Source organism: Bombus flavifrons, chromosome 3 (assembly GCF_040668555.2).
Source record: "Bombus flavifrons isolate JBK064 chromosome 3, iyBomFlav1_principal, whole genome shotgun sequence".
Classification (NCBI taxonomy): domain Eukaryota; kingdom Metazoa; phylum Arthropoda; class Insecta; order Hymenoptera; family Apidae; genus Bombus; species Bombus flavifrons.
Genome location: NC_138444.1, coordinates 11,812,385 through 11,838,634, shown reverse-complemented (window position 1 = coordinate 11,838,634; position 26,250 = coordinate 11,812,385). Strand labels below are relative to the sequence as shown.

The following is a 26,250-nucleotide window of genomic DNA, read 5'->3' as shown; positions in this document are numbered from 1 at the left end:
CATTTAAAAACTAACGACTTCGTTCGCGACATACATTTTTTTTAGGCACTTTTCCTTGGAAACAGGTTTTTTACCATGTTTCGCCATATTTTTTTCACACTGATGCTTTGGTTGTTAATGTACAAGATCGTTAACGATTTTAGTTAATGTTCTTTTCTTCGCTGTTGTATCGTTTTTCCGACGAAACTGAAATGATGTTTCTATATATATATATATTATCACGACATATACGCATGCGCGTATGCAAATACACGCAAAATATGACACGTATGATCGTTCATCGTATAACCGTATTTTCTTTTGAGCAGTACAGAGTTTTTCTCTCGTGTACACTTTTCCATTTTTATTTTTTTTCATTTTTTTATACCCTTATAAGGCAAATATTGTCGCTTCTCGCGGTGAGCTAGCCTCGACAAAACTTCCTCAATACCTTTCTTTATCTCCCGCGATCGGCATCGAAACGCAAAATTCGATCAACAATTCTCTCTAGTTGGTCCGTCACGCTCTGCCGATCATTTCCATTTTATTTTACAAACTCTCTCCTTTACACTCAGGATCGGATACGAACCCTCGTGTACATTCTCTCGTCTGAAGGAATTAACATCTATAATTTGTTTACTTACTGTTTACCCCTATTTGTCCACTTGTTTCATTTCTCGGTTGGTCTAGTGACCGTTTGCGGTATCACCGTCAGCGACTTCGGTATTTTTGGCAATATCGGAATCTGGTTTGACGTCTTTGTTGTCACCTGGATTGATTTCGGCAGGTTCAGGTTGTGCAGTAAGTTTTGCGTCGGGCTATTCTCGTTTGCCAACGCGCGAACGTCGCATATTAACGGCTCGAAGTCACTTCTGCTCTGCCGACTCAGCATCTCCTGCTGCATTCTCAGGTGCTTCTGAAACTGTGTGTGCGCAGCTATCTGCGCCTTTTGATACTGCGTCGTCGACTTCACGTTTGCCGAAGAACTCAAATTACCTGTCCCGCCGTTTGAACTGGTCAACTGTTTCTCCGTGAGCATTTGTTGCTTCTGTTTCTTTAGATTTTGTAATCGTTTGAACTCGGGCTCGCTTAAATGAAACACCTTACCACCAGAAGAAGTTGGCAGTTTTTGACCGTCCTTTCGTTTCACGTTACCGTTCGCAGGGTTGGCGCTGGTAGATGGAAGGTTTAGTCGTTGCAGATTAGGGGGTGGTTTCTTAATTATCGACACTCCAGGGTTTAACTTCAGAACCCGAGGAGGACTACTTTTTATAGATTGCGTAGTACTGGTGGACGATGGTTGTTTAGGAGTACTTGTGCTTGGTAAAGAATGCTTATCCCTTTCGAGAACGTAGCCGCCACTCAGTCGACGAGAATTGTGATATTCTGAGGCAATCGGTTCCATTATTGGTTCGTCCATTTTCTCTGGACCTTCGTACGATATTAAACGATTCTGCACAGAAGTCGAGTAATTAATGGCATTCCGTGATGCATTCGGGGCTAACACCAAATCACCAGATCTGTAATATTTTTCCAGAAGTATCAGATGTCTGAGAAACGAGCTCTGATTCCCGTATGGTCTCTGTAGCTCTTGCCAGAGGAGTTTCGTGTCTCTATCATATTGTATCATAGTGGCACACTTTTCCCAACCTTGAGGCGTTATTTCTCGAACATTCGTAAACTCTATATTGGCGTGAAGGTTCATCTCCTCCTCGCCAGGGAAAAGAGTACGTACACTAATGGAAGGATTAGCACCGAGTCTCTGTACAACCGGTGTGATGTCATTATTCGTCCTTGGCCTCTTTGGCAATCTGGTTAGCGTCACCTCCTTGTCCATTGCAAGGATCTCGGCAACCTCGTTGGGATTATCACAAGATATCATTGTATCTGATGTTGTGTATGGGTGCATATCAAGCAGCTTGCGTTTCTTCAGTTTCTCCACGGTGCTTTCAATACCGAGGAACTGCACGTCCATCCCGACGTTTTCGTCGTTCAAGTTTGTCTTCGCGGAACGGTTTTCGTTGTCCATCTCGGAACTCGCTTCCTCGTTTTTGGTGGGTTCTGGAGTAGATTTTTCAGAGGCGGAATTCGTCGTACCATCCGGAGACTTGGAAGTTCCGGTCTTAGGTTGTGTGCTACACTTGGTTTTCTTCTTTTTGTCCTTGTCTTTGTCCTTAGTCTGATTGTGAGAAGAATCTTCGTCTTCGTTTTCCAAAACCTCAATGTCGTGATAGTGTAGGATTCTGAACATACAAAAAGAATAAAAGATAAAAATATAAAGACATAATAAAAGTAAAAATTAAATCTTGTAAATGTATCAAGGGAACCATACCTTTTCCGATAACTCTTGAAGAACGACTTATGATTCGTGTTCATGTTCTCTACATCCTTATACTTCAACTGCAACTGTGTGAAATATCTACACAATTTACAAACGAAAGTACCGGCCGCCAGAATAACAGGAATCCCTTGTTGTCCAAGCAACTGATTTAATTCCTCAGTCTCTGCATTAGCTAGCTGATGAGTGTGGTTTCTCGCCAACCTACGTTTGCATAACGCACAAGTCAAGAATCGTTCGATCTTCGAGTAATGGCTAGCGCAGAACGACATGGACGTGTGTTGACTCGATTCCCAATCAATGTCCACCTGTATAGAAAACATATTTATCACAGATATTTGTAAAAAAAGTAATAATGTAACTGTAGGTATGAAAGTTTGATTAAAATTGGATTTTAAACTTCAGATTGCATTATTTTTTTACCAACTTATACTGGTACACTAACCTGTTTTTGCAGACCAGCTTTTATCTTGAGCAACCATCGACGTTTGACATGATGTCGCGAAGCATCTCTACATTCGCGAGCTGAGCACTTGGACACCATGAGTTGTCTGTGTTGTTTCTGTGGCTTCGTTTGCATATTTGTTGGACTTGTATTTGCCTAAACATCAAGAAATTTTACATAATAAGATTACATATTCAAAGACCGATTAGATGATACTGAAAATTTTATAAATCAAGCTTCCACCTTTCTGTCTACATGACGGTAGCAAGCATCACATAAGCAAGAATCCTTATTCAGATGTCTTTCTATGATTAAAATCTTTTTCCGTCTTTCATCGGACTTCATTTGAGCAAGATGCATCGGTGTGTCCAAAGAACCGAATTTTCCAAAGCAGTAACAACAGACGTCCGCGCACAAGCGTCCAGGATGAATAGAGAAAGAGGAGGACTTCTCTGGAATAACAAGAGACTGACGATCCTTCGGCGTTGTGTCTTCGTTATCTTCATCTGTTGTGACAAAACAATAAGTAATCCAAAATTATTACAGAGCTATACAACAATAAATCTGATGTTCTAATTTAATACTTTGATGAAGTGAGAGCAACTTAATTGGAAGATAATAGGAAAGTTAGAGAATAAATATAATTAATGTTGAAGCAGTAGCGCAAAGTAACATGCTTGTTATAGAAGACTATATAGTTGTTATGATTTGCGGGATCCTTTTTTTTAGGTGATTTATGAATTAAAGAACTGCTTGATACTAGATAGTAACAAAATCGCGATTAAGGAAATAATCGTGCTATAATAAACAAGGGCAATTCGTTAAAAAAATATCAAGCGATTCTTTTCACAATGACGAGAACGTGTGTTTTAAGCAGAAGGACAAGGAATGATTAAGAATGTAGTTATTCCCGCAACCAGGATTACCGCAAGAGTGTCTGTGGTTAGTAGAGAACTTTCGGTTCGCACCAGAGCTGCTATCTCCCCAACCACTGGTTCCAAACTGAAAAATAAAAAGCAATATAATAAGTAACTGATTAAATTTCGTCTTATTCATAGTATATTAATTTATCACATTTGTATAAAACTCACCTCCTTCTGAATAGTGTAAAAATTCTCAGGTGAATCTCCTTCGCCATCTCCACGACCCTGTTTCAACACCATTTTCAATGGTGATCTTGATCGCCTCTTGTCTTTCTCCTTTTCTTTCTGAACACGGATTACAGTTTTCAAGGTACCTGTGTACTGTTCCTTTTTGGCCTTTTGATGGCTCAACCGCTCAGCAGCCTTTTCCAGAGATTCCAAACCGAGAAGTCTCAGAATCGACTCTTTCTTCGCCTTGTCTTCTGGTGTTTCCAAAATCTTTGGAGTAATATTAATGCTGCTAGAGGATTCACCAGACGTAGATGTCTCATCAGAATCTTTCTGTGATGTTTCTGGTGTTTTTACAGGTTTACAATCGGCATTCAGAATGTCCATATTCCCTGACTGCTTGGTCACATGGTTCTCAGATAAATTTCGAGATAATCTGTTCTCACATGTCTTTTTACTAGGCTCTTTCGTGATAATTAAGTCATTTTCTGATTTGCTTCTAATACTATCTGTACTGTCCTGACATTTTTCCAAACTTCCCCTAACCCCTTCTGAGAAACCTCTGAAATTCGTGGCACATTCTGTTCCGTTTTCATATTTGTTTAAAAAGGATCGGTTGTTCTCATTGATCTTTGCTACCTCATTGTCCAATAGTGTCTCCTCCTTATTCTGTTGATCGTATCTCCGTATTTCCCGTTTTGATCGTTTATTTTTTACAGCATTTAGTTGATCCTCTTTGCGTTTCTTCACCTCCCTGCTGCGTCTAGTGCGAGCTTGACGTTCTAACTCGATAGTATCTGTTTCAGTGCTGTTCTGAGAATCATCTATGTCGTCTGTGATCATTTCATGAGCCTTTTCTTCCAAATCCTGTGTATCTTCCTCATTATGAGAACTCTGCAATATTTGAGAACTTTCCTCTTCCGTTTTAATTTTTGGAGCACCTTCGATGCGTTCTTTGTTACAAGATGTTTGTCCCTTTTCGAGCTTTTTCGTTTTATCGCGAGCTCTTAATACTCGTTTTTTGTTATCATCGCCAGCAGATTTTTGCTCTTCCACGGTATTGTCTGATATTTCTATTTCTTCCTTTACTATAGTTGTATCATTATTCTCTGAATTATCCTTTAACGAAATTACTTTTTTCTCAGTATTATTATTACCAGCGTTATTGTTATCTGTATTATTACTCGATTTACATTTCTCGTCCTTTTCATTCTCATCTATATCTTTTTTTATATCTTCGATAGGATTACACGCATCGCTAGAAACAGGACTCGCGGTGCATTTAAAGTTCGTTGTGGAATCGGAAGTAGGTGGTACTCTGCAATTATTCTTGTCCTTCTTTGCAACTTGTGTTACTTCTGACACGCTTTCTTCAGATTTTTCAATTTCTTTGGTATTCTCTATTACCTTAGGTTTATTTTGTGCATCGCTATTTTCTGATTCATCCACTTTGGCAGGACTTATTTCCTGTTTTTCAATATCTGTGATACGTAACGTACTAGGTAATGGAGAAATGTCTGTTGTAGTTTTGCTTGCTGATTCTTGCCTGTATTGTATTTCGTTCATACTCGTTTGCAGTTGATTGCTAGATTGATCCTCTGCTACCAATCTTTCTACTTCCTTAGAGATACTTTCTAAAGTCTCTACATCATCAGATTGCACAGTAACATTTGCAGAAATCTTAGCCTCATCTTCGATTGTTTGATCTGTTTTTGCTTCCTCTTCTGTAACTTCTTCTTGTACCTGCTTCGACACGATTACCGTGCAAACAATTGAAGATTCTAAACTAGCCGCTTTATTTGTCGATTCGTTCTTAGGTGGCTCGTCATTCGAAGCAGTTTCCTCAGAAACAGGTTTACTGGAGTTCTCCAAAGACTCTTCACAGTTTTCAGACTTTTGGGCTATTCTATTTAATACTCTACCTAATTTTTTAACAGTTTCGTTGTTTTCGAGATGACCTTTATCCGTTATTCTCGGAGATTTTTTGCTAAGACCAGATCTTTTACCATCATCCAAAGTCTTTATCTGATCGTCTATAACTTGTTCCACGTCCTTTTTAGACTCCTCTGCCGAATTAGAAATATCATTCGATTCCTCCTGTTGATTCATAGCTTTGCAGGTGCTATCATTGTTCTCTGTTATCTGTACAGAACCTGCTTCAGAAGCATTATGAGGGTTGCAGCTTGCATCATTGTCAGAAGAATCGCTCTCTTGTACGTTCTGAGAATGTGTTTCAGCTAGTTCAATATCACCCATGACTAGTTTTTCAATTTCTTTGGCAGTATCGGCCACTTTTGGCTTCAGTTCAGCCACTGAATTTTCTGAATTGTCCGATTTAATCTCATTCTTGGAAATAGTAGACTTATCCTCGTCTGTATTGTCCTCCAACCCTAATTTCTGCGACTCCGCACTCAGCGGTGCAATTATTTCCTCGATTTTTGGTACTTCAAAATTTTTATTCAATCCGAGACCCTTCTCCGGCCCAAAGATTTTACTCTCGATAGATTTGGCGATCGTAAGCTTGATATTTTCTATCATTTGATCTATCTGAGACTTCGGATTACCGTCCGACTTATCCGTACCATAAAACGAATTGACCGTCTTCTTCATATCTATGTTTAAACTGCTTCTTCGACCCTTAGATTTGTCAGAAAGTTTCGCTAAAATATTATCTTTCCTAACTTGATCTAAATTACTCGTTTTCTTCAGCTCTTCTTGCACTTCCGCGTTTTTCGGTATTATTCGTGTATATTCGCCTTTGATATTGTCATTTTTTATTTCGATCTCGGTACTTTTGGCTTTAGTTTTCGAACGAAGAGTAGGTCCAATCTCTGTTGTCCTATCTACTCTATCACTATTGTTATTATTTTCTATTTCCGATACAATTTGCGAACTGTCTTCGAAATTTTTTAGTGTTTCTTGTTTTAAGCAAAGTTCATCTTTAGTTGATACCATAACCGTCTGAGAATCGTTACCGCTAGATTCAGAAAAACAAGATTCGGTATCGATATTACTATCTGCGATATTATCCGTGGAAACTTCCGAACTAACAGGGTCGTCCGAATTCAATCTTCGACGTTTTTTAAGCTCCAAATCGGTAGAGATAACAGAATCCGCCTGTCGTAACTTGCCATTCCGCAAACTTCTTTGACTAATCGATGCGTTCGACCTTTTCCTCAATTGAATTGCACTTTGAACAGATTCTGTTTCCAAATTCTCCCCATCAGAAGTAATTTTGATATCTTCACTGTCTGGTTCTTTTTTTATCTCAATATCCGGGACTATATTCTCTTCTACCAACATCTTTTTCCTCCTTGTTACTTTCCCTTCTATTTTCTCTGTTATTCCTTGCTGATTATCTATTTCTGAATCGCTCAACATTGAAGCTATCACTTCGTCTATGGTAAGATCTATAGAACTCTTGGTGTCCAGAAGTGACTTTGAAACTCTTATATTAGTGCAATCTATATCCCTGGTACTCTTTCTTCCTTTTGTATATTTAATATCACCTTCTGACTTTATGAAAGTGTCTTTCTCTTTGATACTATTCCTTTTAAATCCCGAAAATTTGGTAGATTTAACACCCCTAGGTAAAGAATCTAAATTTTCCAAGCTTCTACCTTTCCTATTAAGTTTTGGACTGCTCTTGATACTGGATCCAGCAACTGAATCTGTATCTTTGTCCACAATGTCCTCACTCTCCAATTCGCTACTTTTTGGTATAAACTTGGTCTTTTTAGTCCTGAGATTATTCTTGGCACTTCTATTACCTCCTTCTGTCCCTATACTTTCACCCTCCGCTTCGTTTATGTGGTTCTCTAAAGTTTTTGTATTGATATCAGATGTCTTAGCACTGTTTTCTTCTGATAATTTGGCTCTTTTAGCCCTCACACCCTTCTTAATATCAGAAGTTATTCTGCATAAATTTCTACTGGTCACCTTCCTTGTAACTTTTGACTTAATTAAATTGGCCTTTGTTACTCTTAGCTTTTGTTTACGTTTAAGGTTCCTGAGAACCTTTTTACGTGGAAGGGTTGCCTCTAATTTTGGAGGAAGTTGACTACCAGTCGCCACAGCCTCTATTATGTCCCGTGCAAGTTGCTGTTGCTTTAGATTCGACAAAGTCTTGCCTTTTCTACTTTTAATTTCATTCGATGGCAAGCCAGAATCATTATTCGCCTTCTGTTTTGCTTTGGAAGGCGCTAAGGGTTTCTTTTCCCTGGATGCCATCTCACTTCCACCCACATTGGGCTCCTGCAATTTCATTCATAATATGAAATTGCAAGCAGATTACTGATCAAATGATAATTGCTATTACCATTGTAGCATTCAGAGTAATTTGTCAATTCTCCTATTAATAAAACAATATATATTTTAAAAGTGAAAAGAAATCTTGGATTTATTTATAATATTGTACTCTGAAAGATTACTATATATTTCCATCTTTAAAAAAATGATCAAAACATTGAATTAAAAGTTAACTCTATCTCTTTTTCCATCCAAAAAATATTTATACAATGGCAATAAAAAGTATTTACACATACCATTATCTTCCAATGAAATATTCTTTTATTAGGTATCAAATTTTTCGAATTATGTAAAAATGTTACTAAATAATATGAAATTTAATATACATGGATCTAATTAATTAATATACAAACGCTATAATAAATACAGTGATATGAGAATACTTTTTACAGCTGTTGAATATATATATATATATAGCAACTATAAAAAATATTTGTATGCACCCCTACTTTCCAATAAAGCATTATTTTATCAGGTTCCACACTTAATTCCATAGTATTAAATTTTTGTAGTCATACAAAAGTACAATCAAATAACATGGAATTTAATATACTTGAAGTCAATTAATTATTATATAAATACTATAATAAATACAATAGTATACAAATACTTTTTACAGTTGCTCTCTCTCTCTCTCTCTCTCTCTCTCTCTCTCTCTCTCTCTCTCTCTCTCTCTCTCTCTCCACACACACGCGCTCGCTCGCACGCACGCACGCACGCACACGCACACACACACACACACGCGCGCGCGCGCATAAAAGCGCGCGCGCGACAAAAAGGATAAAATTATAAATGAAAAAAATATACCTTTCCTCTTTTAAGCAAGACAGGAACAAATTGACTGTATACCAAGTGGAAAAACTACATAATTCGTCTTAGATGTGAGTAGGTGAGCGGCCGGCCGGATAGTGGGGTTGATAGATGCGGCCCTGGCGGTCAGAAAAATTACGTGACAAACTTTGCATTTACACGGATACACGGAGCGCCTCTTCTCGGTCAGGGAATATCACTTTGAAATATTTACCACGATATCTCAACAATCACCTAACGGATCCTACAAAATTTCGCCTCGACGGAAAGAACGGATCACATATTAACTGCCCATGATAAAAATTGGGGTTTAAGCGGGCGAGAATCATCGAAAATCACGCAGCAAATCATCGCGAAAAAATCGCCACGAATAAACAAAAGGTCGGACCCGATTCAAGATTTCCGAGGTTTACTGCAGGCTTATTAAGAGGTTATCCAGAGAATTTATAATTTCGATACTCGATTCGTCGATTGTACTTACCTCTGGAACGAAAAATCACAGTAAAAGAGCGTGGTTTTTGCGGGAAAACGCGGAAAACAATCCTGTGAAAAACACAGTCCCGTTGCAGGGTGTCTATACGATGTCCCACTGTTTTGAGGCTACCGCCACCTGACGGTAGAACACGCGACCTCTCCCAGGTCCATAGTCCATTCGTGCTAATTCATCCAGTTATTTTCAATGAATTCCACCCTTCTAGCTTTACGCAACCCCGTTTCCGCTACACGTTCGCTTAACAAAAAACTTATACTTACTAACAAACCGAAAAACTACTCGAAAAAAGTATGATATATACTGACAATACTCCAGCAAAATTTGGAACAACGCGGCACTTCGAAATCTATATACTATTTCTGATAACTTAACCCCGCGTTATTTGGCGAATTTTACAGAATCACGATCGCTCAATGACACGTTCGTCTATTAGGATCGAGACCGACCGAGATGATCCTTCTACTGAGAACGAAAAACGGTAGAAATACGAGCGCGTCGCTGGGAAATATCCGATCTGGCACGAGAACGAAAAGGAAGACGCGCCCGTGCGCACCAATGGCGGCCACCGACCCTTATTTACTCAAGTCAAAATGGCTGCCCTTCGACTTTTCACACGCTCGAAACTTTCCACGATTATCCTCTCCTATTCTAATGAACTTTATTCATCAAACGGAGTTTTGCCAGTTATTACTCAGGTATTTTACGTTAATGTAGTTTATTGAGATTAATATTAGGAATAATATTAAGATAAGCTCCCGCGAAAGCTCTTATACGTTTCCATAATGATTACTTTAGAGATAAAGCAACGAAGGGCCATGCTAGACCCAAGTCACGCGAGGTATTTATGTCTGCGGTTTTTATTTACTTTTATCTTTGAGGAATTTTGTTTTGCTCTTTTTTTCTAATGTCAGGAACGCTCGTACATAGATCAACAAGGTATTTTTGCGTTTGCTAATTTTTGTTGTAAATCTCTATTATTTGAAAGATAGGAACGTAAAGATTAATGGATATTCTGAAATGAATGTTGAATAGCAAAATCTGTTAGAGATGAAAATATTGTGCAAAATGAAATGTACGCCATATTATTCTGAAGAAAAATGTATGAGATAAATTAAAACATATTTAGTAAAATTTAGAAACATAGACTTCTTTGGAATGAAGGCTGATATATATTTGTGATAAAATTTTTATTTATCTGGTTTTATACAATGACCTACAAATATTTATATAACCGTAATAACGATATTAAACAATAATACATCATTGGAAAAATCATTTTACTTCTCATAATAATCATTATGTATGATTCAATTTTAATGAAAAACTTTATCTGAAATATATTGTGTTATATGCAGAAAAGATGGAGCTCCTACAATAGTTCACCCAAATATACAGACCCTTCCAACTATACTGATTATGAAGTATCAAAAGATCCAAAAGAATGGGAATATGTAGAACGTTTACTCAAACCAAAAGTCATACCTACTCCTTACCTAGAAAAAAAGGAATATCCATCTGGATGGAAACCACCTGTTGGTAAGTTGTTTTCAGTAATGTATTAATATATATGTTACAATAAAATTTATAATAAAATTTTCTATTTTATTTAATTATTTAATAGCCAAACCACATGAATATCCATACTATATACAACGTACAAGAAATTATATGCAACCTGTTTATCTTGAAATTAGTCAACGAGGATTACGAAGATTGACCATTGTTCGTAAAATTCATGGAGATATTTGGGCATTAGAATCGGAATTAAAGCAATATTTACAGGAAAAGGCATGCAGACCAATTGGTATTCGTACAAATGAACTGTTGGGACAAATTGTATTCAGAGGAGATTATGTAAATATTGTTAAAGAGTGGATGGATGAAAAAGGGTTTTAAATATTATAATACTTGTTGTAAACAAGCGATTTTTTGTAAATATAATATAAAGAACATTTTGTTATTGTAATTATTTGTTGAAACTTGAAAATAAATAATTGAAACGATCTTTGTGCTCTTTTAGAATATTTAGAATATTTGATATTTAAATATCAATACAAAGTGTGTGAAATATAGAAATTTATTGTAATAGTCGAAAAATCAACAACTTCATTTTTTGTAAAAATATGCATTATATTTGAAACTATAGTTCACACAAACTAGTATATGGAAGATGAATTATAGTACGTATAGCAGCATACTTAAGTGTATAGTGTATTCATAATTTTTCTGTTTCTATCAAAAATCATGCTATATGCTTTTTTATTAAACAATAACAAATGAACAAAGTAACTTCTTAAGTACTATTAAATTACTGTTGTTTATGACATACATTAAAAGCAATTTATAAATTAAATAATTTAACGCATTGTATGAAGAAGGAATTTCTACGAATATATATGCCGAGATGATATATTATGTCCATCGTATTTCATTGCAAAATTAACGATATTCGTACGATGTTAGAATAAATCCAAATACTGAAAAAAGTGCGTTAAAATTAATTTTAGAATGATATTTCAATACAAACGCGATATAAACTTAAAAGATAAAAGCATCAAGTTGTTAGAATAGTGACCTATGGAAAGGAACATTCTTCTTTTTCTGTAAATCACCTTATTTCAATACAGGATTCTAAGGGTTTGCATGTAAACTTTGATAATATTTTATCAGATTTTTTACGTTTATTTCATGCGAACAAAGTGTTCTGTTTAATAATAAGCATATGGCAAATTTTTACTTGAAAATTTTTCCCTGAATAAATTTACGTCCCTCCTTATCAGTACCGGTCCAGATGAAGTACTGTTTAACCAGTTGTTTTGTTTCTTCTTTAGTTGCATCTAATTTAGTCCAAGTGTATGATTCGTAATCTACCTGCCAGTCTGGACACAACTGTTTTAAAAAATGTGATTGTTATTTGGAATTGCAGAATTACAAAAATATAATAAACGTTATAAAGAAAAGCACCAACCGTGAAAGCAAGATCGTGTCCACGCCAAATCCAAATACCACTAATGCTACTGTCATTTTCCATACCGAAGAGACAGACGCTCGCAAATGCGGCTTTTCGCATTTTGTCTAATCGTTGAAACATTCCACTTATGAGATTGCAAGACATGAAAACCTGTAAAAAATAAATAAAAAATATATCAAAATGCAGAGACATAATAAAAATATGATGCTGTTCTTATTTAAACATTCCTGTTTTACCTTTGTTAGTTCATTGTTATATTTGTATTCGCCAAGCCAAATACTATAATGTTCCGAATCGAACTTTTGCCAGAAGTAAAGTACAGACTCCAGTTCGTCTTCGTTACTATAGAATCTTTTAAAATCATCAAGATCAAAAGTGCCTTTAGGTAATGCATCAAAAGGATTTCGGGTTACAGGTTCAGCGGCTAAAGCAGCATCTGCTGGATCCAGTTCTTCAACGGCTTCTTTCTTAGACTCTTTTGTTTCTTTTGATTCTTTTTTTTCCTTTTCCTTTTCCTTCTCCTTTTTCTCTTTCTTTGAAGACTACAAACATTATAATTTATTATTATAATATTACACATAGGCATTTTTATGAAATAATAAAAGAAATAATACAAACTTTTCCTTGAGTTTCTGCAAATTTCTTTGGATCATACTCAAGAGTTTTCTCAGCTAATTTAAAGAGACCAATTACAGCTATTGACTCAGGCTGATGTATGACAGTTTGGAACCATCGATTCACATTTTGGTACGGTTTACGTAGATTTGGGTCCAGAATATACTGATATAAATGAAGTAACGTCATAGCTACACTAATATCTGCTAATGTCAATTGTTCTCCAACTAAATAAGTACGTGTAAGTAAATGAGAATTAAGGGCAGTCAGTGCTTTCTTCACATCATCCTTAGCATGTTCTACATTCTGCAATTTTTATCATAAATCACTTACTTTCGATTGTAAAAGCTATAAAGAAGAATTTAAATTTGTATGCATATTGTTTGATACATATGTAAGAATCATATGCATTTAATAATATGCTAATACTTATATATCTCCTTGAGTTACAAAAATAATTAGAACATTCAATCATTTTTGCCTTTAATGGAGAATTTACGAAAAATTAATTTATTCATACCTGTTTATGATATGGCATAATTCCAAGCAATGGGAACACCCATGCACAACTAGCAGGAAGGATTTCAGAATCTGCAAATCCAAACCATTGGATGATTTCTGCACGTTCAAGATCAGTTTTGCCTCTTAACTGGTCATTAGCCACTGTGAGAAATAAAAATTCTTATTATATACCAAATAATATCACTTATACAAATGTCATATTATATGAGCTTACCATAGTAAGCAATTGCATTGCTTTCTGTGATACATTTTCCATCGCATGTTTCAAATGCTGGAACCTAAGATAAGAAATAATATGTATCATTAAATCTCTGATAAATAACTGAAAAATAAAAACCAACAAAATAACACAATTATTTAAATAAGATAGAAATAAATCAAATAACAAAGGATTCAAAAATTAATGTTCTAATAATAATTTCTTACACAATTTAATACGAAACATTCATCTGTTAATGTTTCTATAGAAAACATACCAGCTGGTTTATCAAGAAAGACGTAACATAAATAAAGGATGAAAATATGTAAAATTAAAGGTAGCCCTACCTTGCCCAGTGGGAACTTCTTTAAAAATGCTTCAGTTTTATTTGTTTCGCCGAAAACGAAATCATATGCGATATTGACTTGGGCACCGGAATATTGAGCTGCAATGAGCACCTTGTAAGCTCTGAAGTTTTCCGGGTACGTGTAAAGTGTCTGAAATAAATCGAGACTCCATTAGTTGATTACCACGTTAAGTTCCATTTCTGCTGAGACTCATGTTTCTATTTGTTCATCATAATGACGATGTTTAGTAGTTCGAATTACATGAGACAAACTTACTCCAGACGCCATTATATCCAGTTACGGGAAGAGGAAGTTGAAGGCCGGTAAAGATCGTTTCTCTCAAGTACATCAAGTCCCTGCACAGCAATAGATATTAACCTTAAGACGTAGCCACAACGCGCGCATTTTTCTACTTTCATGAAATATTTTGGAAATTGTCAATTAACTCGAAACATCGGAATTAGGATAAGAGAAATATTTCTGGTTCAATTTCATAGTTAATATAGATTTCTTTTATCTTGATACTAATTTAATGTTAATTATAAACTGTATGTTTCTATCAGTGATAATTAATTAAATGTATTATTCCTATTATCTAAAAGTTTATACTTTGTATCTGTTGTGAAACAGTTGAATACTTCTTTTATAAAAAATTTGCTTATCAAGAATTTTTCCAAATGTTTACATATTGACTATTAAACTTTTAAATTAATATTAACTTTTTAAATATATAAAATAGCAAAAATTATACATAAAGCTCAATTTATATGATCGAATTTTTGTTATGTATATTGTGTCCATAGAATTAATAAATAATTTGAATTTGTTTTCTTGCACCTTGAATCTTAGTTTTTTTTTAGTGGTGAGTATCTATATAGAATTTATACTGTATGATTGCAGTGTGTCCAAAAATGGCAGCGTTGAAGGATGTTGTTCCTGTATATAAAAACTTGAAAGAAGAATGGGCGGCGACTCCGTGTAATTTGAAGAAATGTGGTGAATTACTTAATCAATTAAAGGTGATCTATATAAAATACATAAAGTTATTTGAAAGTATTTTTAACATTTTCAATGTGTAAACGACATCAATATAACCTTGCTTATGCTGTCAAAAGTGTGTTGTCATCGTATTTTGACTACGTAATACATTTTAATTATTCTAATAGTACATTTTAATTATTAAACAATTAATTTCTATAGGTTGGTCTTACACATTTGATGTTTCTTCCAACATCTAATAACACAGCTAGTCAAAATGAATTACTTATAGCTCGTAAGTATTAATATACATATAATTTTGAAAGGAAATATTTACTAAAGTTTTGTCATTATTATTATATTTAATTATGATTACAGGTGATATTTTAGAAATTGGTGCACAATGGAGTATAGTAACCGAAGATATACCTTCTTTTGAACGTTATATGGCACAATTAAAGTGTTACTATTTTGATTACAAATCAGGATTAATGGAGTCTGCATATAAATACCATCTTCTTGGTTTAAATCTCTTATTCTTACTGTCTCAGAATCGCGTGGCCGAATTTCACACAGAATTAGAACTGTTGCCTTCCGATCAAATACAATCTAATGTTTATATCAGACATCCTTTGAGTTTAGAACAATATTTAATGGAAGGTTCATATAACAAGATATTCTTAGCAAAAGGCAATGTACCCGCAGCATCTTACAATTTTTTCATAGATATTTTATTAAACACTGTTCGGGATGAAATAGGAGCGTGTATGGAAAGTGCATATGATAAGATCTCTATACAAGATGCCTCGAGGATGTTGAACTTGAATTCTGAGGCAGATATGAAAGCATTCGCTGCAAAAAAGAACTGGAATTTAGCGAAAGATGATTACTTTTACTTTAGTACAACTAGTGAAAAGAAAACTGAAGAACCAATTCCCAGTGCAGATTTGGCTACATTAGCAATTGACTATGCAAGAGAACTTGAAATGATTGTTTAAATATATGAATTTTTCTGTATTTTATAAATAAATAAAGTTTGTCATATAATTATTACAAATTAATAGTTTATTATTACAAATAATGAAGAATAATAATAAATATACAAATACATAGATAATGATAATTTTAAGTACATAAAAACAAAAAATATCCAAAGATAGGAAACTTTTTTTTATGTTTTGAGTAATAAATCACATATCTTCTTGATCAAACTTTAAATGTAAAGGCAAGTTTACAATCACTTGTAATTTTTATGTTTCTTTCTAACATTAAATACAAATAAAGACAGAAACATCTGTTAATCTAAACGTTTAAAGGTTTTCCCAATTGATTTATATTTGTATAATATTCGTATTATTTTAATATTAGATCAATGCCCTTTTAGGTTATGTTACAATAGTATAACGGAATATAACAGAAAGAAACAATCTGTCAAAATGCTTCGTAGTTATGAAGGCCTCCGATTTCTTTCGGACAAGCAAATGGTGATATTCGATATTGGTAGCGCATACACAAAGTACGTGCATTTATTTTTACGCAAAAAGAATTCTAATATGTTAATATTTACTAATACATAATTTGGAAATAGATTTGGTTACGCGGGCGAACCTACTCCACGCGGTATAATAAGAACGGAAATTAAGTGTCCAGAAACTAGAGAACTCCGCAGAATTTACGATTATAAAGATACGGAGGATTTGTATCAATTACTCGTCGAATTCCTTCATGCCTTATTCTTCAGGTACAGATTGTACATTTGACACGCCATTTTTGTTTTATCATATTTATTTTAATGTCTAATGCGCATTAGTATTATATCTTTTGACACAGGCATGTCGTAATAAGTCCAAAGGATTCAAGGATTGTAATTTTGGAATCCATATTAGCTCCGACACAATTTAGAGACACATTGGTTAAAGTATTATTTAGGCACTTTGAAATCGGATCATTGATGTTATTACCTACTCATTTAGCAACTATCAGCACCCTGGGTATCAATTCAGCTATAGTTTTGGACGTTGGATATAAGGAAGCTACATTAATTCCTATTTATGAGGGTGAACCAATTCTAAAGGCATGGCAGGCTCTTCCTTTGGGTGGTCAAATTGTACACGAGTCAGTTAAATATTTAATAATTAATATTGTATTAATGTCACTTATTTGATAACATTCATATTTTTGGAGCAGGTATTTGATGAGATTTCTAAGGAAGATATATCCTAATGTAAATATTACAGAGAAGCATATAGAAGATATAAAAGTAAGAACGTGTTTTGTTACTACTATGGAAAGATCATCTAAATTAGGAACAGCACATGCTCCTAAGCCTCCTCCAGCAGTTAAATACCCTGGTATTAAAAGTATTAATATACCTGGTGAAATTAGAGAAAAAGCATTTGAAGTACTATGGGAAAGGGATAATGATAATCTTAGTATACCTACAATGATTCTAGATGCTATTATTCAGGTATAACTTTAATATACAAATATTAAAATTTTTTATTTTCTTCAATCTGGGTTTAAGGAAGTGCATTTTTTATTGTAGTGTCCAATAGACATTAGACGAACTTTAGCAGAAAACATACTTTTAATTGGCGGCACAACAATGGCAAAAGGCTTTGCAAGTCGTCTTAAATCTGAGCTTTTAACACTTGTAAAAAGTAATCTTTATTCAGAAAAGTTGAAAATTCAAACATTTATGTTTCATACTGCACCCAGTAAACCAAATTACACAGCATGGCTAGGCGGTGCTATATATGGAACTGTAGATCTGCCACTGAGATGTCTGACAAAAGAGAATTATTTGAAACTTGATAGAGTTCCAGATTGGGTCAGTTTGATAGATAATCAGAGAGACGAATCATCCGTCTGCGAAACTTAATACATTGCCTAAATCAATAAAGTGATATCTTTTTTGTAATGATTGTATTTATATATGTATATAAAATATAACAACTTTATTTATTCCTTATTTCTTACTTATCATATTAACATCTATCAAATCTACAAACATTATTGTAATTAACGATAAAATAAAACGATAAAAATTTGAAAATTTAAAATGTATTTTATTCATACAAATTGCGTTACAGAATTTTGGGAATTATGTTGCAAAATTTATAGAGTTGTGAGCAATGTAAGTTTCTCGTTAAGCTGAAGCTGCGTTTTTATCAATTGTGAGAGTGCAACGACCATCAATAAATCCTTCACATTGCTGTTAAACATCTCGTCAAATTGATCGCTCGACATTTTAGGCACTGAATGTACCATGTCAAGAAGAGCACGACCAACCTAAAAAACATAATAATTTATAACAGTTATATGAAAAGAATACTTCAATAATTTATGTTCAATTAAGTACTTGATTGTCTGGTGGTTGTTTTCCAGTTAACACATCATCAACATATGCAAGTACTTGTTCCAACATGGATGAAAGTTTAGCACTAGCTTCTGCTATTTGGGAGAGATCCATCATTGGTTCTATGCCTCCTCCTGTTTTTACACCAGTTATTTGTGCATGTGCTGGTAATTGAGTTTTAGAACAGAGCTGTAGCCCAACAATTTCTGGCTCATAACATGTAATCTGTAAAAATAAATATAGTCAATGTTTAAAAATCATATAATACTTGTTTTGTGTTATTCATATTATACAAAATATAACATACTTGTACTTTAACTGGTGTGAACATAGAACCTTGTTTCCCATTAGGTACTCCTAATGGAACACAAACATAAGCTTTGATTCCCATTCTAGTAGTGTTTGCTAATGTTGTATCAACAGTTAAATGAACGGGATTATTGCATTCACGAACATAGTATTCATGGATAACAGAAGAATGGGTAGTAACCTGTAAAAATTGTTTCAATAAAGTATTATCGTTTTTATTGAAGAGTACATGTTATTTTTAGTGAAAATTACCTCGTTTCCAGTTGCCCACCATCCGACAATATTTTCCTGAGCATTAACCCTATGATTCAATTCGTACAGATCGATTCCATATGTTAAATCAGCTTCAACTTGACTTTCAGATTCTTTGTGTGGTACACAAAAACAGTTTGTAACTTCAACCATACCTTTCTCCGCGGTACCTACGTATATTAATTTATAAAAAACATTTTTTGTAAAACTTAGAAACTGTCAGATCTCGCAACCTTACATCATAACCGGGATTTTACATTTATATAAATACAAAATGAAAAATTACCTAACAGTGTACCGATAACACGGTGGGATTCCGCTTTTCGACGTTCATAAGCATCAACAATTTGAAATAAAACAACAGGATGAACTTTCACAGTCAGGTTAAGCGCCATGTTTCGCACTTCTATATACCTGTACCAGTACTATATATCACATACGACAAAAAGCTTGGCCACGTTATTTTTTCTAGCTTAAAATAACATTAATATAGAGAGGAATATGCAATTGTTAATTCTTTATCCAATCACCTAATCATTAAACTATCTCACTAAAAAAAGAAAGAAAAGAATGAAATGTAAAATTTTGTACTTATTTTTACTCAAAATAGAGGGTGCTTTTTATTTCAATATTGTATAAATTATAAAAATTTTAGTTGAACTGATATGTGGTACGTTGACGTCGTAAAAAAGAACATACTTCTAAATCAACATGCAGCACTCTCATGACAATTATGGAAATTGTATATTTAATCTGGTAGGCGTGATTTCGATGCAAGATGCTCTTACTAGTCAAAGATAATAGGTGGTACAGTACTCGGTGGTACGATTAGAACTCATTCAGTGTTAGTGAAGAGAGAAAAAAAAAGGAGAAGAAAAGTACACTGTATATTTAGAAAAATAGTACGCAACGTGATCGCGAGTCGTGCAATGCCATTAACATTTACGTAAATGGAATGCATTGCTGTCATGTAGTACGTACAATGACGTATAGACGTCAAGAGAATACAAAGTACTTATTTTTTTTTCACTGTTATCATGGGTTCCAGATTGAGGTAAGTACATTCTTTATTTTTAACTATTCCCAAAAGACATCGTTTTAGACGGATGTTTTAAACGTTCAATTTTTCTTCTTGATAGTTTTATTATACCATTGAACTGCTCCTTCAATAATGATACATAAAATAAGTGAAAGTACCCCCTGTTTGAAATATATTACCCAAATGTGTTTCTCAATCAATGTTCTATGTATCACGATCAACAGATTGAGTTTATGCACTGAGAATTATAATTACAACAATATATTGATATTTTTAGGGACAATGTGCAACATCTTTTTGAATGTTTCTGCGAGGTAGCTGCACCATTGGGAGAAAAACCACCTTGGATACTGCAAAAGTATCCAACTTCTTTTTTAGATGAGGAAATACTTAAATCTGTCCCTAAATTTGCCTACCCATGTGAGATTGAAAAGTAAGTTTTTAAAGCTGTTTAAAGTAAATATATGTTGTATAAAGTAAATATAATGTAATATTATAATATTTGCATTTTGTTTCCAGTTTGATGGTGCAACATTTTTCATTTGTACTCACTAGTATAGATTCAAAATGGACATTTGGATTTTGCAGACACGATCCTAAGACAGATACAGCATTAGTAATTTTAAGTGTCTTACCATGGCATGAAATATTTTACAAGTTAGTATTCTAACTACTTATAGCTTATGATATGATAAATATTTATGTAACATATAATAAATATATATAATATGTAATTAAATATGTAATTTATTGTTTGTGAGCAGGCTTTTAAATAATATTGCAACTTTAATGAGCAATGGCACTGGAGAAGATCTTTGGAAATTTCTTGAAACTGTATATAAAAGTCCAGTACCCATCCCTGGTAGTTCTATCTCTATTCCTGTACCAAATTCTAAAGTGGTAAATTATTTAATAGATTTATATCTGAGATATATTATTATATATTGCATACTATCCATTTTTATTAATAATTTTTAGAATTTCGTTTGCCAAAGTCCAAAACAATTTCAATTACCAAGCATACCTGAGAATGTAAGTAAGAGAAGTTAGCTTTAATGTTTAGGGGAATTATTTAACTAGTTAACTGCATTTGACGTGTATACTCTTCATCCCAAAACTCTTCTTATAAATTGAGTTGATTATTTTCTCCAATGCATCAGCCATTTCTCAAATTGTTTTGAGTACTTCACTGCGTATATCGGCTATTCCTCGAATTGTTTTGTGTATTTGTACTCCGTGAGGAGTCACGTTACTGGTGCTAGACCTACGAAGTGCCACTTTGTGTGGTACCTTGCTTTGAAAAATACCACACCGATTGAGTTTCATAAATTTTTTCCTTAATTTTTCTTGTTTATGAATTTTATTATTTTTTGGCAATTTTTAAGATTTTAATAACAATACCTTTTTTAACAATGAATTGTTAACTTTCATTGAGTAAAAATGTAATCTTTTCTCGTTTTGCTTTTCTTTTTTCGTAAAATTTATAATAGCAGCATTTGTCCTGCGTTCAACGTGTATATTCGTGTAATACTTGCTTGGTTTTAATTACACACTCTGTAAGAGATTTTTAAAACTACACTCTGCAGTTAACTGGTTAAATAGAGAACTGCATATGTGACAACTTCTTGATTTTAGAGAAACTTGACCGAATATTATAGTGCTGTCGATGCCCACAATATGATGATTATATTTGCTTCCATGTTATACGAGCGTCGAATTATTTTCACTTCAAAACGTCTTTCAAGATTAAGCGCTTGCGTTCAAGCATGTAACGCCTTAATTTATCCTATGATTTGGCAACATATATATATTCCAGTTTTACCATTGTCTTTAATTGATTATTTATTGGCGCCGATGCCGTTTTTGATCGGCGTACCCACCCTAACGCTTCAGGTATTTGCATAATCTCTATTAATTATAAAAATAAATGATTTACATGTTTATTCTTCAATGTTTTTCATGATATTCTTTAGAGAGTACGTAAAAGTGATCTAGGAGAAGTAGTTATATTGGACGCCGACATTAACACCGTAGAGTCCCCGTTTCAAGATTTGGAATCTTTGCCTCAGGATGTAGTTCGTATAAAAAAATGACTTTACTCGTGGAATAAGAAAGTTATTCTTAAGAATTGAAACACATCTTAAATAATAAAATAAAGAGTTTCTTTGTCCCAGGTGACAAACTTGAAAAAGGCATTACGTAATAGATCCGCCCTACTCGGAGACGGTGTGTCAAGGGCATTTTTACGAGCGTTAGTACAATTAACAGCTGGCTATAGGGACGCATTAACGTTAGAGCAAGGACAGAGTATTACGTTCAATCAGAATGCATTTGTGGAGAGCAGACCATCGTCGATGCAACCTTTTTTAAGAAAAATGTTGGAACTACAAATATTTCAACAAGTATAAATGGATATCTTTCTTCTTTGATTATCAAAAAAATTTTGAATAAAATATATAAATTTAGTAATGATAATAATTCTAGTTTATAGAAGAAAGACTGAATATGCTTAATTCGGGACTTGGCTTTTCTGATGAATTTGAAATGGAGGCCTGCAGCTATTCTGCTAAATCTGGTAGCAAATTTATGCAGCAATATCGAGAATGGACTTACGCTATGCGAAAGGAAAGCTCTGCATTTTTCCGCAGTGTGAAAGACAAGGTGTGTTACTTTCATTCATTTTTGTTTTAAGACATTGCGGAGATCAGCTATCAAATTAAAATACGTGAAATCAAATCATATTTTGTGTTCTTGATTGCCTTCAATTCCAGGCCAATCCAGCTGTAAAATATGCAGTTAAATCAGTAAGTTTAGTGTAAAAATTAAATTAGTTTCTTTGATTATGTATTCTTTCATTAATTATACTAATCACTGTTTCTTTCGCTCTGTCTGTGTGTGTGTGTGTGTGTGCGCGCGCGCGCGTGTGTGTGTGTGTGTACAAAAATAACTGCTAACAAAAGCGGTGCAATAAAAACAATGGCTCTAATATTATACTATTTATCAACTAAATTAATTTCTGTAAAAGTTCTATTAAGTTTTCTTTACATTTTACGTTTACTATTAACAGAAATTATATTTGCAGGTAAAAGACAAAGGGAAGGATATGAAAACAGCATATAAGGGATTAAAGTGGAAAGGTATGACAAAATTTTACAAACTTCCTTACTTACTAGATGATATATCAATCAATTCTATACCTATTCTTAGGACGATCAAATAGAAACGATACTAGTATGAGATTCCATCAACCAAGATCAGCGCCTAGTTCACCTACGTCGGATAGAAGGCCTATCGATTTTACATCTCCACCAAAATCACCAAATGGTTTTACAGCTACTACTAGTTATAGAAAAGATCTTCGAATACGTAACAGTAATTTCGCCGATCCAAGGTTTATTTCTATAGTTTCATGTGTTTCTGCTTTGTAATATCAATATTTATTATTTATTGCAAAACCCAATATGCATTGTTTAAATTACAGTAGGAAACAGTATTCGCCACTAAGTCCTAGTTCTCCAGAAGAATCCGATTTTCCACCAGAGAGAGTGAATATTGATCTGATGCAAGAACTCCGTCATGTGATATTTCCCAATACACCTCCCGTTGATAGAACGGTGAGTATATTTTTAGTTTCCATTAGCTATGTATAAATGTATAGAAATTTCTAATAAGCAATTTGCAAATATTTCAATGATCAAGGTAACACTAGTTCATATGAAACATTTAACTTCAGTGGTGTAAAAATGTTCTTGTTTGTAATTTTAATGTATCGCAAAACGTTGCTTACTGTAATGTATATCTGTATGCAATCAACATCAATAGTATGATAATGATCGTGATTCATTATCATCCTTGATAGAATTAATTAGGGTGATAATAATGATTTACATGTAATTACATATTCATATGTAAATCATGCATGTATGATTTCTAGATATCTTAATATGTATTATATAAAATAATACAACATGTAGATTTCTATTATATTAAAATGTTATGAGAAAAATTATTATTTAGCATAATCAAAAAAAAAAAATAGTTTTGAAGTATTATCTAAGTGTGCATGTAAAATAAAGAATGTATGGCAATATCAAATAGCATATATGTACTATTCATATATAGAGAATCGTATTAAACACTTTTTTATTCATTCTTTATAATAAGAATGTTTCGTGCATCACTTTCAGTTGAAACCAGTGCGCAGTTTAGACAGCTTGAGACCTGCATGGAGTGGGCATATACGGCACGGCCCTCCACCTAGTACAATTGTCACAAACCAAACTGTTACTCCTTCTACAAAAACTACATCCTGTACTCCACATTCCACCACTTTGATTAGTCCAGTTGATCAATCAAATATTTTGCTAAATACCAATGATATGTCAAATTCTCAAATTAGTGCAAATAATAGCACGTTTCCATTTGATGCTATGGGATCGAAACCAAATAAAACGCGAGAAGAAACCGATAAATCATTACTTCTTCCCGCTTTACAGAGATGTAATGATAATGTTCAAACGAGTAACATTTCACATAAGATTCATACAACTGAATTTATGAAATATAATACTTCATTATATTCTCGAAAAGCTGATGTAGAGCAACGTAAAAATGATCTTGAAAATTCGACAAAAAACTCTACGTTTTATACCGACAATATTTTTCCAAATCATGATTCTGATCTTTATCCGAAAGAAAATGATCCTTTTGATACTAGTAAAGTGTTTATGCCTTCCTATTTGCAACCACCCATCTTTCAAGCTACAAATGCATCGTTGTCTGTTAATTGTCACGTTCCATCCCATGCATACAATAGTACATCTTGTTCTGCATATTCAAAGGTAAACATCATCATTCATTATTTGTTTTGTGAATCTATAGTCACTTTTTCACAATCATTATACAGGCATTTTAACATATATTGTGCATTTATCGTTCCCTGTATGAAGAAATCCTCTGTTTTGCTAAAAAGGTTTAGCTTTTTTCTTTTATAATATGTGCTATAATATTTCTTTAAGAATAAGCCGATATTTTTATTTTTAACAAAACATTTCTGTTATTGTTCATAGGAATCTCCTGAAGTGCCAGATTTGATTAGATTAGATTCGACAACGAGCAACGATGACTTCGACCCATTGCTTTCTAAATCATCAGAATTCGCGAGTTCTAAACAAATGACTCAATCATTGCATATACCTGAAATGGGCGAAGGTCTTAGCAACCCGTTATATCCTTATTTCCAACCATTGCACAAAAGTAACGATAAGCCACAAAAATCTTCCGATAATACCGGCGATTTGGATCTGTTGCAAGCCTACGGTTTGGATTTTAATAAATTTAGTATAAGTAATGGTGATTCACCATCGAGAAATTCTACAATATGCAACTCATCCGAAAGCAGTATTAATATCGATAGTCCGTTCAGCTTAGGGCCTGCCATTAAGTCACAAAATAATTGGACAAAATTTGAATAGGTAATAAATTCAATTACTATTCACATATCACAATTGTATATATAATGTTAATACTGTTTTCTTGTTTTGTTATTCATGTAAACATAAATATCATCGAACGCCTACAAGAACATAGTTGTGAATAGGAGTTTTACAGTAAAATAATAATAGAGTTCAATGAATTATAATTCTCTAGCCAGTAGGTAAAACGGAATACAATTTGGATTTGGCTTTGTAGCACAAATGTAATACTATATCCTTATACATTTTTTATATTGAAAACTGACAGAATAAGATTTACAATATTCTCGAATTTGATTTTGCGCAATTTCTAAGTCATTAGTTTTCCAGATTTAATTATAAATTTAGCTATGAAATTTGTTTCAATCGATATGTTTAATTGAAATATGAAATGCAGCTACAACTTGAAGTATTATTTAATATTATTGAGATGAATTCTTACAATATTTATGTATATTAATGTTATAACAATTACGTTGTAAAATTATAGTAAGATGACAGATAATACTGATAGAGTAATGCATATAATTCATATCATTTCATTAAACTTTTCTTTAGCATAATCGTTTTCATAAATTAGTTGCATTTGTTCATGACTGATAATTATAAATCTACTAAGAATAATCGATCGGAACAAATTAAGTACCTTTATTGAAATTAATAGCTCACCCTTGTTAGATTTTAAATATACTAAATTTCATAGTTATTGCATTTATTGGCAA

At 33.5% G+C, this 26,250-nt stretch overlaps 7 protein-coding genes across 10 annotated transcripts; 4 read left to right on the top strand and 3 right to left on the bottom strand.

The window, feature by feature from the left end:
- Nucleotides 1-649: 649 nt before the first annotated feature.
- east (enhanced adult sensory threshold) lies at nucleotides 650-9,876 on the bottom strand. 2 transcript variants are annotated; one of them, XM_069110039.1, is made up of 9 exons: nucleotides 9,770-9,876; nucleotides 9,453-9,701; nucleotides 8,969-9,090; nucleotides 3,854-8,204; nucleotides 3,689-3,764; nucleotides 3,006-3,268; nucleotides 2,763-2,918; nucleotides 2,312-2,625; nucleotides 650-2,222 (listed from the first exon to the last, which is right to left on the bottom strand). In XM_069110039.1, exons 4-9 carry the CDS (start codon nucleotides 8,117-8,119, stop codon nucleotides 650-652), a joined length of 6,648 nt encoding a protein of 2,215 aa, XP_068966140.1. In that variant the 5' UTR covers nucleotides 8,120-8,204; nucleotides 8,969-9,090; nucleotides 9,453-9,701; nucleotides 9,770-9,876. The 2 variants fall into 2 exon arrangements, with proteins under 2 accessions (XP_068966140.1, XP_068966141.1); XM_069110040.1 differs by lacking the exon at nucleotides 9,770-9,876 and having other exon boundaries at nucleotides 3,854-8,107; nucleotides 9,453-9,765.
- Nucleotides 9,877-10,024: 148 nt separating this feature from the next.
- Nucleotides 10,025-11,469, top strand: mRpL49 (mitochondrial ribosomal protein L49). The gene is made up of 3 exons (XM_069110049.1): nucleotides 10,025-10,159; nucleotides 10,820-11,000; nucleotides 11,086-11,469. Exons 1-3 carry the CDS (start codon nucleotides 10,055-10,057, stop codon nucleotides 11,358-11,360), a joined length of 561 nt encoding a protein of 186 aa, XP_068966150.1. The 5' UTR covers nucleotides 10,025-10,054; the 3' UTR covers nucleotides 11,361-11,469.
- A 645-nt stretch (nucleotides 11,470-12,114) lies between these two features.
- On the bottom strand, nucleotides 12,115-14,519 carry eEF1gamma (elongation factor 1-gamma). Its single transcript, XM_069110045.1, has 8 exons — nucleotides 14,395-14,519; nucleotides 14,119-14,268; nucleotides 13,787-13,850; nucleotides 13,571-13,713; nucleotides 13,054-13,356; nucleotides 12,672-12,977; nucleotides 12,433-12,585; nucleotides 12,115-12,353 (listed from the first exon to the last, which is right to left on the bottom strand). Exons 1-8 carry the CDS (start codon nucleotides 14,404-14,406, stop codon nucleotides 12,198-12,200), a joined length of 1,287 nt encoding a protein of 428 aa, XP_068966146.1. The 5' UTR covers nucleotides 14,407-14,519; the 3' UTR covers nucleotides 12,115-12,197.
- Nucleotides 14,520-14,635: 116 nt separating this feature from the next.
- Nucleotides 14,636-16,153, top strand: Rpn12 (regulatory particle non-ATPase 12). The gene is made up of 4 exons (XM_069110048.1): nucleotides 14,636-14,666; nucleotides 15,019-15,137; nucleotides 15,319-15,391; nucleotides 15,475-16,153. The coding sequence occupies exons 1-4, from the start codon at nucleotides 14,651-14,653 to the stop codon at nucleotides 16,092-16,094; spliced, it is 828 nt and encodes a 275-aa protein (XP_068966149.1). The 5' UTR covers nucleotides 14,636-14,650; the 3' UTR covers nucleotides 16,095-16,153.
- Nucleotides 16,154-16,375: 222 nt separating this feature from the next.
- On the top strand, nucleotides 16,376-18,017 carry Arp10 (Actin-related protein 10). The gene is made up of 5 exons (XM_069110046.1): nucleotides 16,376-16,612; nucleotides 16,685-16,837; nucleotides 16,927-17,211; nucleotides 17,284-17,563; nucleotides 17,642-18,017. Exons 1-5 carry the CDS (start codon nucleotides 16,533-16,535, stop codon nucleotides 17,975-17,977), a joined length of 1,134 nt encoding a protein of 377 aa, XP_068966147.1. The 5' UTR covers nucleotides 16,376-16,532; the 3' UTR covers nucleotides 17,978-18,017.
- A 126-nt stretch (nucleotides 18,018-18,143) lies between these two features.
- Nucleotides 18,144-19,548, bottom strand: eIF3f1 (eukaryotic translation initiation factor 3 subunit f1). The gene is made up of 5 exons (XM_069110047.1): nucleotides 19,302-19,548; nucleotides 19,016-19,185; nucleotides 18,762-18,944; nucleotides 18,458-18,679; nucleotides 18,144-18,387 (listed from the first exon to the last, which is right to left on the bottom strand). Exons 1-5 carry the CDS (start codon nucleotides 19,408-19,410, stop codon nucleotides 18,214-18,216), a joined length of 858 nt encoding a protein of 285 aa, XP_068966148.1. The 5' UTR covers nucleotides 19,411-19,548; the 3' UTR covers nucleotides 18,144-18,213.
- Nucleotides 19,549-19,751: 203 nt separating this feature from the next.
- Nucleotides 19,752-25,553, top strand: LOC138178320 (DENN domain-containing protein 1B). 3 transcript variants are annotated; one of them, XM_069110042.1, is made up of 15 exons: nucleotides 19,752-20,069; nucleotides 20,332-20,487; nucleotides 20,574-20,711; nucleotides 20,819-20,954; nucleotides 21,033-21,086; nucleotides 21,690-21,947; nucleotides 22,028-22,129; nucleotides 22,229-22,456; nucleotides 22,539-22,715; nucleotides 22,826-22,858; nucleotides 23,137-23,191; nucleotides 23,262-23,445; nucleotides 23,536-23,668; nucleotides 24,242-24,895; nucleotides 25,124-25,553. In XM_069110042.1, the coding sequence occupies exons 1-15, from the start codon at nucleotides 20,053-20,055 to the stop codon at nucleotides 25,526-25,528; spliced, it is 2,730 nt and encodes a 909-aa protein (XP_068966143.1). In that variant the 5' UTR covers nucleotides 19,752-20,052; the 3' UTR covers nucleotides 25,529-25,553. The 3 variants fall into 3 exon arrangements, with proteins under 3 accessions (XP_068966143.1, XP_068966144.1, XP_068966145.1); XM_069110043.1 differs by lacking the exon at nucleotides 22,826-22,858; XM_069110044.1 differs by lacking the exon at nucleotides 24,242-24,895 and having other exon boundaries at nucleotides 19,754-20,069.
- Nucleotides 25,554-26,250: the final 697 nt, after the last annotated feature.

What these genes read in the sequence shown, in the direction of transcription:
- LOC138178320 (XM_069110042.1), top strand. An exon ending in TGGCATGAAATATTTTACAA is followed by an intron (nt 20,712 to 20,818) that starts GTTAGTATTCTA and finishes GTTTGTGAGCAG; the next exon opens with GCTTTTAAATAATATTGCAA. An exon ending in AACTACAAATATTTCAACAA is followed by an intron (nt 22,457 to 22,538) that starts GTATAAATGGAT and finishes TAATAATTCTAG; the next exon opens with TTTATAGAAGAAAGACTGAA.
- Arp10 (XM_069110046.1), top strand. Translation starts at nt 16,533, where the DNA reads ATGCTTCGTAGTTATGAAGGCCTCCGATTTCTTTCGGACAAGCAAATG. An exon ending in CTTCATGCCTTATTCTTCAG is followed by an intron (nt 16,838 to 16,926) that starts GTACAGATTGTA and finishes CTTTTGACACAG; the next exon opens with GCATGTCGTAATAAGTCCAA. An exon ending in GGTGGTCAAATTGTACACGA is followed by an intron (nt 17,212 to 17,283) that starts GTCAGTTAAATA and finishes TTTTTGGAGCAG; the next exon opens with GTATTTGATGAGATTTCTAA.
- eIF3f1 (XM_069110047.1), bottom strand. Translation starts at nt 19,410, where the DNA reads ATGGCGCTTAACCTGACTGTGAAAGTTCATCCTGTTGTTTTATTTCAA. An exon ending in GGTGGGCAACTGGAAACGAG is followed by an intron (nt 18,945 to 19,015) that starts GTAATTTTCACT and finishes CAATTTTTACAG; the next exon opens with GTTACTACCCATTCTTCTGT. An exon ending in TCACACCAGTTAAAGTACAA is followed by an intron (nt 18,680 to 18,761) that starts GTATGTTATATT and finishes TTATTTTTACAG; the next exon opens with ATTACATGTTATGAGCCAGA.
- Rpn12 (XM_069110048.1), top strand. An exon ending in AATTACTTAATCAATTAAAG is followed by an intron (nt 15,138 to 15,318) that starts GTGATCTATATA and finishes TAATTTCTATAG; the next exon opens with GTTGGTCTTACACATTTGAT. An exon ending in AAATGAATTACTTATAGCTC is followed by an intron (nt 15,392 to 15,474) that starts GTAAGTATTAAT and finishes TTATGATTACAG; the next exon opens with GTGATATTTTAGAAATTGGT.
- eEF1gamma (XM_069110045.1), bottom strand. An exon ending in AGAAGTTCCCACTGGGCAAG is followed by an intron (nt 13,851 to 14,118) that starts GTAGGGCTACCT and finishes TTCTTATCTTAG; the next exon opens with GTTCCAGCATTTGAAACATG. An exon ending in CAATGCAATTGCTTACTATG is followed by an intron (nt 13,714 to 13,786) that starts GTAAGCTCATAT and finishes TATTTCTCACAG; the next exon opens with TGGCTAATGACCAGTTAAGA.
- east (XM_069110039.1), bottom strand. Translation starts at nt 8,119, where the DNA reads ATGAAATTGCAGGAGCCCAATGTGGGTGGAAGTGAGATGGCATCCAGG. An exon ending in TAACCACAGACACTCTTGCG is followed by an intron (nt 3,269 to 3,688) that starts GTAATCCTGGTT and finishes TTGTCACAACAG; the next exon opens with ATGAAGATAACGAAGACACA. An exon ending in TTCAAGAGTTATCGGAAAAG is followed by an intron (nt 2,223 to 2,311) that starts GTATGGTTCCCT and finishes TTGTATGTTCAG; the next exon opens with AATCCTACACTATCACGACA.
- mRpL49 (XM_069110049.1), top strand. Translation starts at nt 10,055, where the DNA reads ATGGCTGCCCTTCGACTTTTCACACGCTCGAAACTTTCCACGATTATC. An exon ending in TTTTGCCAGTTATTACTCAG is followed by an intron (nt 10,160 to 10,819) that starts GTATTTTACGTT and finishes TGTTATATGCAG; the next exon opens with AAAAGATGGAGCTCCTACAA. An exon ending in TGGATGGAAACCACCTGTTG is followed by an intron (nt 11,001 to 11,085) that starts GTAAGTTGTTTT and finishes ATTATTTAATAG; the next exon opens with CCAAACCACATGAATATCCA.